Source organism: Elgaria multicarinata, chromosome 3 (assembly GCF_023053635.1).
Source record: "Elgaria multicarinata webbii isolate HBS135686 ecotype San Diego chromosome 3, rElgMul1.1.pri, whole genome shotgun sequence".
NCBI lineage: Eukaryota > Metazoa > Chordata > Lepidosauria > Squamata > Anguidae > Elgaria > Elgaria multicarinata.
In genome coordinates this window covers 146,996,211-147,012,353 of record NC_086173.1, presented here as the reverse complement: position 1 = coordinate 147,012,353, position 16,143 = coordinate 146,996,211, and the positions used below count along the sequence as shown (strand labels likewise).

The 16,143-nt window shown below is 43.0% G+C and overlaps 1 protein-coding gene across 1 annotated transcript; it reads left to right on the top strand.

The window, feature by feature from the left end:
- Positions 1 to 394: 394 nt before the first annotated feature.
- On the top strand, positions 395 to 14,677 carry MRPS18B (mitochondrial ribosomal protein S18B). Its single transcript, XM_063122271.1, has 7 exons — positions 395 to 525; positions 3,665 to 3,815; positions 8,184 to 8,281; positions 9,926 to 9,994; positions 10,475 to 10,541; positions 12,713 to 12,772; positions 14,316 to 14,677. The coding sequence occupies exons 1-7, from the start codon at positions 436 to 438 to the stop codon at positions 14,555 to 14,557; spliced, it is 777 nt and encodes a 258-aa protein (XP_062978341.1). The 5' UTR covers positions 395 to 435; the 3' UTR covers positions 14,558 to 14,677.
- The last annotated feature ends 1,466 nt before the right edge of the window (positions 14,678 to 16,143 follow it).

Here is a 16,143-nt window from a genome sequence, read left to right as displayed (position 1 = left end):
TTTCGCGAGGACAAGGAATGAGAGTGCGAGATTGTTTCCCAAACTGGGCATGCGCGTAATTTGGACGTTGTTGGCAGACCCTCACCACAATAGTAATCTTTCTGCGCGTGCGCAACAAAGGTACGCTGCTGGTAGCCTCTACGTCTTGTGGCGCAGTATTTTTTTGCAAAAGAAGCGTTATGCGCTTGCGCGAGTCTCTTAAAAAAAAAAAAAGCCTTCACACGATTTTTGATTTCTTGCCATAGATTTATTATTCTTTTTCGGTTGATTAATTTAACTTCATGGTGAATAAATATAATTAGTGCTTGTAAGAGAAGTAAAGATCAAAGTAGCGTTTCAATCCACAGAGCAATGGGAAATGTATACGCTTCCCTCTCAAGGTAACCTTGGAAGTTCAGAGCTATGGCGCATGCGTAAGTTTATTCGTACCTCAAGATGGCGGCCGCTAGTTGCACCATGCTGCTGAGCAGGACCATCGGCGATTTAGTGGTCCGCGCGGTATTTAGGAGACCTGTCTTTGACCAGGTGAGCAGCCGTCTGTATTTTATCAAAGAGGGTGTTTAGTACGTGACGAAATACTGGCTTTATAACTATGTGAGGTCAGAGATGCCCATGAGGACAAGATCGCAGTTATTGTATTTTCTGTCTAATTTGGCTGAGGACTGTCCATAATGATATTTACAAGCCGATCTTTTGCATTTTTATCTAGAAGTTAATTCTAGTGAGTTCCATAGGGCTTATTGTTAAATAAACACACGCAGATGGGATTGCAGCCTTAGGGCGCCGTGCGTTCTACCACTTCTCGTGATTTTCTTTTGCTTTCTTCTGCACTGCACATGATGGTTCCTCTTTCCTTCCAAATGTTAAATGAGTGCAAATATCCTTATCTTTATGTGACGGAGAATGCCTGTATTTTTTATAATGCTGATCAAATAAGAGGGTTTCATTTATTTAGAGAATCTGTTTATCGTCTAAAGAAATGGTCTTAAGCGGCTACCTTCTGCTACAGTTTTTTAATGGAAATGAATATGCTTTTGAACCGGGGCATCCTGAGAGGTATGGATTCAAATCTTACCTCTCATAGGCTACTTTATGGAATATAGGTCTCTGCCCTGAGAATCTTACAATCTAATATGACATGTCCATTGATGCTGTATTATAATAATAATCCTGGGCATGCTTGATTGACAGTAAAATTGCTGACTCTTGCTTTTATCATTGAGGCAGGAGTACCTCGAACCACTTTCCTCTCTTTAGACCATGGATGGGTAGCCTGTGCTTTCCAGATGATGGGCTGCAAAAACCCTTGACCATGATGGATGGGGCTGATGGTACTTCAAAAATAAGAGCTGTGCTGAATGCTGGACTATGAAGGCCTGCATTCTGTTAGTACAATGGCTAGTTATATCCCTGTAGGAAACCCACAGTAGGACATAAGTGTAATAGCAATTTCCCTAGCAACGTGTCTACAGAGGCATACTGATTCTGGTCTGAAAGTAATATATAGCCATCACAACTAGTACCTTCTGGGCAGACTTATCCTCAATGAATTTGTCTAAACCCTTTTTAAAAGCATCCCAATTACTGGCCATCACTACATCTTTTGATAGCAAATTCCATAGTTTAGGTATATGCTAAATGGAGACGTACTTCCTTGTATAAAAGTCTAATCTGATTAATAGCCAAAGCAAATTCCCTACCCTCTTACAAAACAAATTAACAGTGCAATCCTTGGCATGTTACTCCAGTACTACTGTGCTCAGTCAGACTTCTCCCTAGTGAGTGTGTTTAGGATTGTATTTGTAGACCAAGTATCTCAGGAAATGTACCAATTCTTCGGGATAGCCTTGATATGAAACTGTTTTTAGGATGGTTGGGTGCCTTATCCAGATATGTTGGGGAAGCATCCATAAAGATCTTGAAGATGCAAACCAACATAGATCCTTAATTCTAAGGGCAGCTTTTATGCTACTTGATAACACAGGGCTTGCATCTGTTAGAGGGGTGGGGAACTTGCGGCCCTCCAGATGTTTTGGCCCATTAGCCCTCACCAGCATTGTCAATGGTGATGGCTGATGAGAGTTGTTGGTCGGTCAGAACATCTGGAGGGCCACAAGTTGCCCACCGCTGGGAAACTAGCTATCTGAATAGTTTGCATTTGAGGTGGTTCATCTGAACATCTGGCAGTTTTACACATCCACATGGGAGGACAAACTCCATGGCCCAGCTGCTATTGCTGCATATCCCAGAGTCATCTGTTACTGTTTACAGATTTATTATATAGAGAATTGATTGTGTCTAGTGCTGCACCGCATTCTAAGAAACACTATACAGGGTGTTATGACGGTTTACACAGTGAAGACAAGGCCTAAGTAGCTTCTGGCACCCCAGACTTCCTTTCCCGTGGGCAGGAGAGGAAGAAACAACCAATCAGGGGCCATCATTGAGTTTTCCACCCACTGCTGCTTTACCAAGCTGGCACTAGGCCCTCTTCCTCTCATAGAATCCTGTAAGCAGAAGAGGAAGAAGTGAAGTGCCAGTCTACTGATTTAATAATATGTTACTGATATGTAACTGCTGTAGGACTGTTGTCAGAAGAAGGGTGGAGTAAAAATGTTGAGAATAAATAAGTAAATTATGAAACACTTTAAATAGCTGAAGCATAAATGAAAGGTAAATCTAGTGAGTAGTTTTTGTTATTGAAATAAGTGCCGTGTTTTCTTTTTAAAAGAAACCCCTTTTGCAATCCCTGCCTTAGCAGATTTAGTTGTGTGCCTAAGGCTGCAATCCTCTACCCACTTCCCTGGGAGTAAGCCCCATTGAGCTCATGGGAATTACTTCGGAGTAGACATGTATAGGATTGCACTATAAGACCACTGATATTGATCATAGAATCATAGAATAGTAGAGTTGGAAGGGTCCTATAAGGCCATCGAGTCCAACCCCCTGCTCAATGCAGGAATCCACCCTAAAATACACCTGACAGATGGTTGTCCAGCTGATAGGCCTCAGTGTGTCCAATTCTGTGTAGAATCAGGTTGTTGCATGAAAGCCCGACTGCCCTAAACAAAAATAATAGCTTCAGGGTATATAAGCTCAGTGCAGTGCATGCCTGTTTTTTTTAACTATGGTTAAGAGTCTCGTTGTGAATATTCTCCTTTCCTATGTGATTCTCCTCCGTTTCTTGTCTGTGTTAACCACGTGTTATGTCTGCACCAACACTAAGTAGGGTTTTCAAACAAGCGTCACACCCTGGTCAAAAGCTAGCCATAGTTAGTGTCGATGCAGATTTAATACTGCAGTGGTTAATGCTGACAAAATGATGGAAGTGGAGATCATTTTATCTGTGGATAGCAGAATTATGTTTGTACTAGACTGTAAGTAAGACAGGTGAAGTGAAAACGTGATTGATACTTAATTTGGGGGCTGTTTTGAGAACAAGTGAAAATAATTCATTGCCATTTTGTATGCTGGAAAGGTAATGGGTATTGTAGAGAGTACACTTGTTGTGGGGATCAAATGGAGAGGAGGATCATGTACACTGTCTTAGGCTCCTTGGAGGAAAGGTGAGATATTAATGTAACAAATTAATACAAAATAAACTTCGCTTGTTTCCTGCTGCCTGCCTTTAAGACTTTCCCTGTTTTGCTTTGTCTTCTCTTAGAACTTACCCAGAACTTCCCTCCTGAAGGCTGGACCATTGCCATTCCGTCTTTACAGCACTGAAACCAGCCCAGATGAACCCACAGAACCGGTTGCTGATGACACTGAGTCACGTTTTAAAGAGAAGCCATGGGAGTACTTGGAGAGTGAAGGTATCCAAGGACTTATAAATTTATTTTATTACATTTATATCACACCTTTTTTCCTCCAAGGAACCCAAGGTGGCTTACATAATCCTCCTCCTTTCCATTTCTATCCTCACAACAACCCTGTGAGGTAGGTTGGGCTGAGAGGCTGTGGCTGGCCCAGTGAGCTTCCATAACCGAGTGGGGACTAGAACCCGGATCTCCCCACTCCCAGTCCAACATTTTAGCTACTATGCCAGACAGCAAGTGTGTGTGTGATAGAACAAGTCATGAACAGTAGTGAAAGCCATAGTATTGAAGATGTTTTTATACAAATAAATGTGGATAATGTCTGCAGCCAAGAGTTTTGACTCGTGCCTAACATTTAGCAGTCCAGTTACATAGACATGAAGCCAAATGACACCCTACCCCTTCCCCAAAACTGCCAGAATTCGTTTTTAATTTAGACAAGCTTGTAATTGGTATTTACTTTATACAAGCACTATATGGGTGCCTTATCCGGGCTACATTCAGAAGTGCTCAAGGAGTGGAGAGATCCAGGTTCAAATCCCCATTCATGTCTCTGAGTGACTTTGGGCCAGTCACATGTGCACACTCTCAGCCTAAGAATCATATATGCTGCCTTGAAGGAAAAACAGGATATAAATGTAAACTAACTCTCTCTTCAATATTTACATATATATTGGCAGATCGTATTGCCTAGCGGCATCCCACTTAAGCTCCCTGTCTGCTACTGCAGATGTGCTTCTTTGGCCTTCAGAATTAAGTACTTCTGTGGATGCATTTGGGACAAATGCCTTATCTCTTTTTCCCTACCCAATGCCTGGCATGTCGCTTTACAGCTGTTACAGTTTGAAGCCCAGGGAAAGAGGAGTCCTCTGCCCCTTCCCCCTGTTCTGGTTCAGCCCCTCTTGGGGGAATAGAGTAGACTGACCCCTCCCTCAGCAGGCTATAGGGGAGCACCATAGCAAGAGCTCTGCCTAGGGATGTCGGCAGGTATGCCTTCACTTGGATGAGGTGGGTGGAATATGTCCAACTCTGACAGCTGCATAACTTTGCTTGAAGGAAATGTGGTATTAAACTAAGAGCCATTCCTTTCCGCGTGAAACTGAATCCATTTGGTAGTTTTCTATAAAAGAGTGCATTCTTATTCTCTCTTTTTGGAGGACTAAAGATACTTCTCAGATTTCTTCTTTCCGTGTCTGTCCTTGAGTGACTTCATCATTCACAATTACAGAGTTAGTTTGCACGTAAAGCTGAGAAATTCCTAGGTTGTTTAGCCCAGGAATTGTAGGATGAGTGAAGTGCTCAAGCTACGTACTCATCATTTCTCCTTTTGTTTGGTGACTTCTGAACCCAGAAGTCTGGGTTGTTTTATTTGTTAAACAACCTAGAGCTAACAACCCAACAAGTGCCTGTGATTTGTCAGATTAACTCTGGGCTATTTAAACCATAAACAACCCAGAGTTTCCAGGTTCAGATGTTACAAAACAACCTGATTGTTGTTGATTGAACAGAAGTGGCAAGCATCCAACTTGCATGTTCCACTTGTCCCAGCAATTCCTGGCTTAAACAAACTAGGAATTGCCCAGCACTATGTGTGAACCAGGTCATTCATTGGAAGCAATTGCCATAGAGTGGTGGCATGTCCCTAGAGAGAATGTAGTTAGCCCATTAGTAATTGCAAATGGGTTAGCATGGAGAGGGACCTGCTTTCATGGACAGCAAAGTCTATAAAAGAAATGTGCTTGTTTCATTTTCAAACCCATTTCCACCAGCCTTATTTATTATAAACATATTCTGCCATCCATGAAACTCAAGGTAGCATTCGTCAGTTGCCCAGGAAATCCTCCATCCAGGCCTTTTCCAAACCCAGATCTGCTTAGCTTGAGCATGGTTGCCCTTCAGCATGTGCCTCTAGCTCAGCTTTCCCCAACTTCGTGGCTTTGATGTATTTTGGACTTCAGCTCCCATCAGCCCCAGCCAACACGGCCACTGGTTAGGAAGGCTGGGAGGTGTAGTCCAGAACATCTCAGGGGGCACCAGACTGAAGAAGTCTGGTCTAGCTATTGGGAATAGGTGATACAAGCTTTCTGCTTTAGATTCCTACTGCTAACTCATTTTCTACAGGCCTCTTAGTGAAGGCTGAAGGGAGAGCTTTAAGTCAGCGTTAAGTTACATGCTTTGTGTATGTAAAGTTAAGTCGCTGGCATTCCCATTTACAGGATCTCAAGGGAAAAGGCTGGGAACTGGCGTTGCCTGGAGAGCTGTTGTTACTCAAGTGCTAGGTGAACAATTATTCTTATGCGTTATAAAGCAACTCCTTATATGAGTTTTTAGATATTCAGTAAAGATCAGTCTGCACAGCAAATGACTGCCTGTACCCATATGAACCTTCTCAGGCCCAAGCATCAGCATTGAAGGCCCTGCTCATTACCCCGCCTGTAAGACCAGTTATTATTATTATTATTTATTTATATAGCACCATCAATGTACATGGTGCTGTACAGAGTAAAACAGTAAATAGCAAGGCCCTGCCGCATAGGCTTACAATCTAATAAAATCATAGTAAAACAATAAGGAGGGGAAGAGAATGCCAACAGGCACAGGGTAGGGTAAGCAGGCACAGGGTAGGGTAAAACTAACAGTAGAAAGTCCGCACAACATCAAGTTTTAAAAGCTTTAGGAAGAAGTTAGTTAGATTGGTAGGCACTAGAAACACGTCCTTTTCAGTGGTGGCGCCTTGTTTGTGACCCTTCTATTTTAAATTGCTTTTAGCGTAGGTATTTTTATTTGGTATGTGGCTGTCCTTGAATTATTACGGTTTAAAATTGTGTTCAGAATAGTTTGATTTTAGAGCTTGCTTGGCTGGACATTTTTGGGTTTTGTTAACTACTGTTTTAAAAGTATGGTAGTTTATTGAAATTGTGTTACGTGGTTTTATATTTTCAAGTACCCTGTCTTGGGAGAGCTTTTTGCCCTGAAAGGAGGTCTAAAAATGTCTAAATAAAAATAAATTTGCCAAGGCAAATAGAAACAGTGCTTGGATGGGTAATGGGCTGAAAACCCCTCCTACGCTACGGCATATGTTCACCCTGAACTCTCAGTGTGCCATTCTGTACTGTGCTTATATCGTGCTATCACTGTACATGGCCCTTTATAGAGGCACCCACATGCAAAAGATAGAGCCAGAGAGATGGGCTCCTTTGTCCTTGGAAGAGCTTACTGTCTAAATTTAAACAGTGAAGGAGATAATGAGAGGAGAAAGGGTGATCCAAGGGCAGTGTGGGATAAAGATGAGCCACCGAACTTGTTTGCACATGAGCTCCAGCTCTGTTGGGACTGAGGACTAAGCAGTTATGCCCAAATCTTCAGAGGACAGTTAGATTTTGAAGGAAGAAAGCTGTAGTTTAGAGTTCAAGGCATAAGAGGGCAGCAAGGAAGAACGTGAGCAGAAAACTTTGGGGGTAACTAGGGGTGGTCAGGCTGGAGTAGTGAAGGTTACAGGCAAGGATACATTAAGAATTAAGGACAGAATGCAACGGAGCTTTAAAGATAAGAGCTGTAATCCGATGCACGTTTGCGTGGGAGTAAATCCTGTTGGACACATCGGGACTTATGTCTGAGTAGGTCTGTGCAGGATTGCACTGAAAAAATAAAAGAGTTTACTAAGAAAGACTTCTAGTCTTAGAGAGGACATGCCTGTTTTGTTTTAAATGAGAATGCAAATTATTTTACTGCATCCCCACTGATTAAACCAGGGGTGGGCAAACTTCAGGCTTGTTAGATCTACTTTGTTTTTTTATTATAATGCCAAGCTCCCCCAGGTGCAAAAGACATACAATTAGAATCAAAGAACAGGGTGCCTCTGAGCAAATCCTAAGACTTAAGAATTTGTTTTCAGCACCGGAACTGGACTGATCTCAACAGTCCCTTTTACACAAAAGTCTACTCATAGGCAGCACAAGCTTTCTTCATTGCAGCAGCCTAATTTAAAATGGGAAAAGTCATTTTGTGGTTGCTGTTGTTGATCAGTTGGGAGGCAGAAATCCTTGCTGATCTACTGGAAATCACCCAGAGGTCTTCCAGTAGATCCTGATCTGCTTTCTGCCCATCCCTGATAAAGTAACAGAGCAGTCCTAATCATGGGGCTTGCTCTGAATAAGTGTAAATTGGATTACCACCTAATTTAAACTGCCGTAGTCCATTCCTTCATGTGATGTACAGCACCTAGCACAGTGGCTGGAATCAATGTTAGTTATGTCTGAGCAGTTGGGCTCAAAGCATTGAAGCCTTTTGATTTTAGAGATTCTTGGTAATACTCTACTGTGAATAATTGGCTATATTTTCTTTCTCTCTCTTCTTCCACTTTAGAATACATAGAAAGATATGGCAACAATCCTGTCTGGTTTGGCTATAGGCGAAATCACAAGGGTCAGATTCCACCACAGAAGACCAGAAAAACTTGCATTGTGAGTGCTCTTCTTTTCTTGTATATGCTGAGGGGGGCAGAAGAACTGAGCTCCAAGTGGATACTATGCACTAATTTGAAAACTCACCAAACTTGCACAACCAAAACTTCCCAAATTCCATCCCTGTTGATTTCACAAGTATAAGTATGACCAAGTCTGGATACAACTTCATAAGATTCTGTGGTCAATAATACAAATCAATCTTGCTTGGTTTGCATGCTTTCTTTTTTCTCTTCCCCCATCCCCCTTTCAATCTAATAATGTTTTTGCATAACCTGGAGGTTTTGGACGTGGTCTTTATTTATTTATTTAATTAATTAATTAATTACATTTATATACCGCCCCACAGCCGAAGCTCTCTGGGCGGTTTACAACTATTAAAAATAGTAAACATTAAAAGTATACAAAAATTAAAAAAACATTAAAACAGTATAAAAACAACAGTATCCATTTAAAAACAACAATTCTGGGGTCCATTAAAAACAAACTTAACGTTGTTAAATGCTGTTAAAATGCCTGGGAGAAGGGAAAAGTCTTGACCTGGCGCCGAAAAGATAACAACATTGGCGCCAGGCGACTTAGTTTGTCTTAAGTCCTTCCCCAACCTAGTACACTCCAGATATTTTAGAATTCAACTCCCATCAGCCCCAACTAGTAAGGCCAATAGTCAGGAGTGATGGGAGTTGTAATCCAAAACATCTAGAGGACACCAGGTTGGGGAATGCCGGTCTACCTCATCCCAAGAAGGCAAGACAATGTAATGATGCTTCCCTAATCTTTTTTAGGGGGTTGGGGAACACATGCTTAGAACAACCTTCTGTCCTCCACTTCAAGTAATGTAGGAAAATAAAGGTACAGCAGAAATGAGTAGTTCATCTGGGCAAGATGCCGGATATTTTTTTCTTTTTCACTTGATATTTTTTCACTTCCATACTTCAGTGGTACAGCACATAATTTGCAGATGAATTGTCCTAGGTTGAATCCCTGATCTCACCAGGTAAAGATTCTTAAGCCACAGGGCCAGAAAAGAAACCTTTCTGAGACTTTGGAGAGCTACTGACAGTCGCTGGGCTCGATAGACCAATGGTCTCATACAGGCAGATTTGTATGTTCATATCCTGTAGCTGAAATTAAACAGGAAATTGGTTACTTGCTTTTCAAAAACATCTGGTGTGTTGACATGCTTTAGTGATTTGAGCAACTGTATATGAACGCCTAGATTGGTTTAAAGAATCTAGAACTGTTAGAAAAGCCAGTGACCTTGCTAGCTGGGGTTGATGAGAGTTGTAGTCCAGCACATTTGGAGGACACCAGGTTGTGGATGGCTGGTATAAGGAAACGAGGCTCTCTGGCTAAGTGTTAGATCATGGGAGGTGATGCTTGTATTTGGTGGCTTTTGCATTGTGGGTCAGACTTGATAGCTTTTTGTTGCCTTTCAGGTTTTTTTAAGTTGTTAGGGGAAACATGGGAAACCATCTCTTTTGGACATGGTCTGGTGTGAATCAAGCTAATGGAACTCCTTGTGCAAGTGATTAACCCCCTTTGTGATGGATTTTCAGCAAGTCCAATGGTAACTGGGCAGATTTTCTTCTTTAGGATATTTGACTGGCAGACTGACATTTAACTGTGTTTTTGTTCCTGCAGAGAAGATCGCATGTGTGTGGGAATCCCTGCCCAATCTGCAGAGACCAAAACCTCTTATTGGATTATAGAGTAAGAACAAGTTTTATTCTTATTTCTTTATTCTATATATAGATTGAATATATATATATATTCAATAAATGTGTATATATCCCACATTTTAACTGATAAGTCTCCAAAATGGATAACAAAACATTTTGAAAGTAAAAGCACACATCAAATTTTGAAAATGCTGGCTAAAAGCTCATTAGTAGCCACATTAAGCAGAGCACCAGGAACAAGTTAGGAGAAATAAAGAGGTAGTTGGGGCAATCTAAAAGCCCTCTGGAAGTTGGCTGCCTTCGCATCTAAAAAACAATAAAAAAGCAATGGTGGCAAGCTTCTGTAGGGAGGAAGTTCCAGACTTTGGTGCCACTGCAGAGAAGGCGCTGTTCCATGCCTTCACCAATAGTAGTTCAGATAACACAAGATGGGACTGTAATAACTCTAGTGTCCATGATTCCTTTTCTGACTTGCAACGTGTAAAATCTGGTGTTCCCTTTCATCCTGCAGAATGTGAAACTTCTGGAACAGTTCATCTGCCCCCATACGGGCATCATCTATCATCCAACGCGCACAGGTAAGCCATCGATTGCCCTTCAGTGCCACTGTTCCTTATAACTGAACCTCTTTCAAGGCTGAATTCCATTCGGAGAAGCTCTCAAGGGCCATGTTCCAGTGGCCGGCAGGCACCAAAGGCAAAAGGGGTGGGGAAAAGACACGAAATATATCCGCATATTTTACCTGTAAGCTCTTTCTTCCAGTAATTAAACCTGAGGAGAGGCATTTCAACTTTATAAAATGTGGACAAAAATGCACAAAAGCCAGGAATCCACAAAAAAAAGGTGGTTGGGGGGGGGGGAAAGAGGTGGTATGGGGCTGTGGCAAATCTGGGAAACCCTGGAGGACCGGATAGGAGGGCCTCCTGATCACGGGCTGCAGGCCAGAGGCACAGCTGGCCACACTCACACAGCACAGCCGCCCTCAAGGAGGTTCATAACTGAGTTGTGTTCAGCCTTAAGAGAAAGATGGTAACTCAGTGGCAGAGCACATGTTTATTTATTGATTTAGAATATTTATATAAAAACAGAATAAAACAGTTAAAACAAAATTTAAAAAGAAGCAAAAAAAAAAAAAAAACCACAGAAATCCAAGGCTGCATATTAAAGAAAGGCTTCTTGGAATAAAGATGTTTTCAGGAGGCGCTGAAAGGAGTACAAGGTTGGAGCCTGCCTGACCTCCAGAGGCAGGGAATTCCACAGGAGGGGAGCCACCATGCTGAAGGCTCTTCCCCTGGTGGACTCCAATTGGAGGATGGATCTAGGTGGAACCATCAGGAGCAGGTCCTCGGATGACCTCAGTGACCGGGCAGGTTGGTAAGGGAGAAGGCGCTCTCTCAGGTATCCTGGTCCCAAGTTGTTTAGGGCTTTGTACACAAGTACAAGAACCTTAAACCCCACGTTTAATCCATGGCTTCCCAGTTAAAACGATCAGGGAGCAGAGGATGGGGAGGACCTTTCTCTGACTGAGGTAATGGCAGAGGGCCCCTGCCAAACAGAGCAGGCTGTCCTGGGCTAGTTCATCCAATAGACTGACCTGGTATGAGGCCACTTACTGTGTTCTACTGTTGTGTGTCATTTATAGGGCGGTTGCGAGCACCCGACTGGTTTTGGGAGGCTGATGGACCCTGTCAGGCTTGCCTGGCATGAGCACAAATCCATTGGAGCGGAGGGAAGGGCAGGAACGCACGCAATTCCCCCAGGGCACCCTCGGTTGATAGGGCCTTTAAGGCCCCCATTGGGACGGGGGGGGGGGGGGCGGTGCTTTCCAGAGCTTCCGGAACATGCGCATTTCCCCCTCCACACTAATGGCCGGCAGTTGCCACCATCAGCACAGAATGGGGGAAGGGGGCGGTTGTCAAGGGCTCAAGGGAGTTCACAAGCCTCATAGAATCATAGAATAGCAGAGTTGGAAGGGGCCTATAAGGCCATCGAGTCCAACCCCCTGCTCAATGCAGGAATCCACCTGCATTGAGCAGGGTGAGCACTCTGGAGCAGGCCATGTGAGCTGGAGGGGAGTGCGAGCACTTGTGGGGTGCCCTCCCGCCCCCCGCGGCTCGCCAATCCCTAGTCATTTTGCCGGCAGGGCTTCACAGTTAGGGAGCATAGTTGTTTCTTTTTTCTTTTATAATGTACGTTTTGCCTTTCCATTTAAATGTCTAAAGCAGCTTATATAAACATCATTGGATAAAGCAATACAAAGAATCAACTAAAATAATGGATGAGTAAAACAACCCAAAGCAGCTTCTTGTTTTGGTCTGTTATTTATTTCTAACCGTAACCCATCAAAGGCTTTGGTGAATAACATACTTTTTCAACCTGGGTCTTTTAAAGATCTCAGTGTAGATGCCTGTTAAATTTTGCCAGAGGGTCTATTCTATAAATGGGGGTTCTTCACAAATTATTATTATTATTATTATTTTATTTATATAGCACCATCATTGTACATGGTGCTGTACATAGTAAAAGAATAAAACAGCAAAACCCTGCCACATAGGCTTACAATCTAATGAGCAACTGTATACAGGAGAATCTGCTCTTGGGCATATCCAGATTATGGCATACAAAATCTAGACAGCTGTTAGAAAGGTATGAGCTCTCATTCTGGATTGCTTTTGCTATGAACTATTTCTTTTGCCTACCACAGGAGTCTCCAGTTCACTTTGAAACATTTCCCTCCTTCTGTTTGCAGGTGTCTGTATGAAGAAGTATAAGCATCTGACCACAGCCATTGAGCAGGCTAGAGACATTGGTGAGTAGAATGAGGTTGGGCCTGGGAGGAAAGCAGAGTTGGATGGAAACCATGGAGTGCCTAAGAACATAAGAGCCAGTGTGGTGTAATAATAATAATAAATTTATTTCTTACCTGCCACTCCATTCTGATCGAGGCAGGGAACAAGTTTGAGTATTGGACTGAGACTCAGGAATATTAGACTGGGACTCGTTGTAGTCCCGACTCAGCCTTGAAGCTCATTGGGTGTCTTTGGGCCAGTCACTAAGTCGGCCTAACCTATCTCACAGGATTTTTGTGAGGATAAAATGGAGAGGAGGAGGACCATGTAAAGCCGCCTTGAGTTCCTTACAAGAGGGGAAAAGACAGGATATAAATGTAATAAGAAATAAAGAACCAAGCTGCACCAGACCAAAAGCTTCTCTAGTCGGGCATCCTCTTCCCGTAGTGGCCAACCAGATGTGCCAATGGGAAGCCCACGAGCAGAACATGAATGCAATAGCACCGTTCTTCTGATGTTCCACAGCAGCTGGTATTGAGAACTGTACTGATATTGGAGGTAATATTTTGCCATTGTGACTAATATCCATGGGTAGACTTACCCTTCATGGATTTGTCTGATATCCTTAAAGGCATCAAAGTTCGTAGCCCTCAGTACATCTTGTGGTAGCAAATTCCATAACTTAACTACGTGATGTGTGGAGAAGTACCTCTTTTTCCTCTGTTCCGAATATCCCCTCATTCAGCTACATGGGATGATCCCGAGTTCTAGCATTAGGAGAGAGGGAGAAACGTCTCCCTGTTTGCATCGTCTCTATCCCCTTACTTGCCATTTTCCTAAGCTAAAAAGCCCCAATTGTTGTAACCTTTCCTTATGGGGTTGTTGATCCAGCCCCTTGGATCATTTGGCTTGCTTTTTTCTGCACAGTCCTTAGAGGATAACACAACTCCACCCACATTGCAAATTTTCAGTGTAAAATTGTGCTGGAGCCCAATATGCTGGTATTGACATTTAAAGCCCTAAACGGTTTGGGGCCGGGTTATTTGAAGGAACACCTCCTCCCATATGTACCTGCCCGGACCTTAAGATCATCTACAGGGGCCCTTCTCCATGAGCCCCTGCCAAAGGAAGTGAGGCAGGTGGCTACTAGGAGGAGGGCTTTCTCTGCTGTGGCACCCCGGTTGTGGAATGAGCTCCCTGGAGAGGTCCGCCTGGTGCCTACACTGTACTCCTTTCGTCGCCAGCTGAAGACCTTTTTATTCATTCAGTATTTTAACACTTAATTTTAACTTAAATTTAAATTTTACTGTTCTAACTCTGTATTTAATCTTACATCAATTTTGCTACGTGGTTTTCTCCTGGTTGTGCATTTTATACTGTATTTTGTATTCGTGCTTTTAACCTGTTGGTTGTTTTATGATGGTTTTAAATTTTTGTGAACTGCCCAGAGAGCTTCGGCTATTGGGCGGTATAAAAATGTAATAAATAAATAAATAAATAAATGTTCCATCTCTTGGGTGACATTAACAAGCCCTCTCCTTTCTGACCTCTTTCCTCCCTCAGGCCTTTTATCCGTCGCCATCTCCTTCACCAGTTTCCAAAGTGAGGATCACAGCAACCAGCATCCAGCTGTCACCAAGACCCCTCCATCTCCAGCTCTACAGAGCCAGTCGGCATGGTATGAGTGGTACGACTGGCATCAGCCCCCAGAGAAGGACATTAAACGGATCAGGAGGATTTACAAGGACTACCTGAAGGAAGAAAGCAAGCAGCCCTCCATGAATCAGGCAGACAGCAACAGTTAGAATCGAACAATTCCACTTGGCAGTTGTTCTCGAAAAGCCTCTGAAGGGCAAACCAGCTGTGACTTTGGCTACCTTTCCCCCTCCCTCTCATCTTGCAGCCAATAAAGCCCTTATCAGTGATTCTGATGGTTGAACTTTTTCTCTGACAACAGCTGCATTGAGGACAGGCGGGCCGTGGTGGGGTGGGGGTGGGGGGGAGAACAAAAGCAGACAAGTGGGTATTGAGAAATCTTTATTTCTTATTTATTTATTACATTTGTATCCTGCGTTTTTTCCTCCAAGGAACCCAAGGCGGCATACATAACCCTCCTCCATTTTATCCTCACAACAACAACCCTGTGAGGTAGGTTGGGCTGAGAGTCTGTGACTGGCCCAAAGTCACCCGGTGGGTTTCCATGGCTGAGAAATCATCAAGTTCTGCTCCCTGCTGTAATAGAAAAAGCTATTTGTGTCCGTCCCTATCCTATGTTACAGTCAGTAATCTAGTAGTAAATTTTGGTGCAGTTGCTCATGACAGTCCCTGTAGCCCAAAATCCAGGCAGCTGCAGTTGTTGGGAGTCAAGCCAACAAGTCTTAATTGCCCATTCAAACATTTTCCTTCCAGCTACTCTGAGGATTGCAGCGAACTTTAGAGGGAACCGGGAAGTCAGGTGGGTGGCTGATGAAATCCTGATAAGTGCCAGTACTGCATCCTTTAGAGTCCTTGTTCCTCTACACCACTGGTCACAGTCTAAAAACCCTCTTTAATTTTTTCCGCCTCCCTTCCCGCGGTTTTCAACCTTAACACAGGCATGCACACACACAATGTCACACACTGGGAAACCAGCAGAACATGTAGGTACAAGTGTATTAGGCAACCTTCCCCAACTTGTTGCCCTCCAGATGCTTTGGGCTTTCAACTCCCATCAGCCCCAGCTAACATGGTCAAGGGCCAGGAATGCTGGGAAATACAAAAATGTATTTTTGTAAACCGCCCAGAGAGCTTCGGCTATTGGGCGGTATAAAAATGTAATAAATAAATAAATAGTCCAAAGCATCTGGTGGGCAACAGGTTGGGGAAGGCTGGTATAAGGGTTAGGCAACTTGGTGCCACACAAATGTTTTGGACGATGACTCCCATTTGCCCTAGTCAGCATGACCAGTGATCAGGGGTTCTGGGACTGGTAGTCCAAAACTTCTGGAGGACAGTGGGTTGCCTCCGCCAGGTACTGTAAAGTATGATCATTTATATATAACTCCTGTTTATTTTATTCTTTATATATTTTGGCATATGTATATTGTATTTCATGGTAAACCTTTCTAAGGTGGCTCCCATCAAAATAGGACATAAAAAAATACTTCAGAATTCATCATGTACTACAGAAACTGCAAGCTAAATAACAAAAAGCAATTAAAACATTACAAAGCACCACATATTAATTAAAAGTCACTTGAAGTGAAAAGGTCTTCAGTGTCCAATGAACAGACCATCTGGGCTTGGTTAGTGGGTGGGGAGACGACATACATACCTTCCTAGAGCACAAATTACACAGATTTATTGTATGTGGGGATTACTACTTTTTACACGTTGCACTGAAACCAAATTA

Coding starts and splice junctions, on each gene's coding strand:
- MRPS18B (XM_063122271.1), top strand. CDS start 436: ATGGCGGCCGCTAGTTGCACCATGCTGCTGAGCAGGACCATCGGCGAT. Junction 3,816..8,183: donor GGAGTACTTGGAGAGTGAAG/GTATCCAAGGAC, acceptor CTTCCACTTTAG/AATACATAGAAAGATATGGC. Junction 12,773..14,315: donor TGAGCAGGCTAGAGACATTG/GTGAGTAGAATG, acceptor TTCCTCCCTCAG/GCCTTTTATCCGTCGCCATC.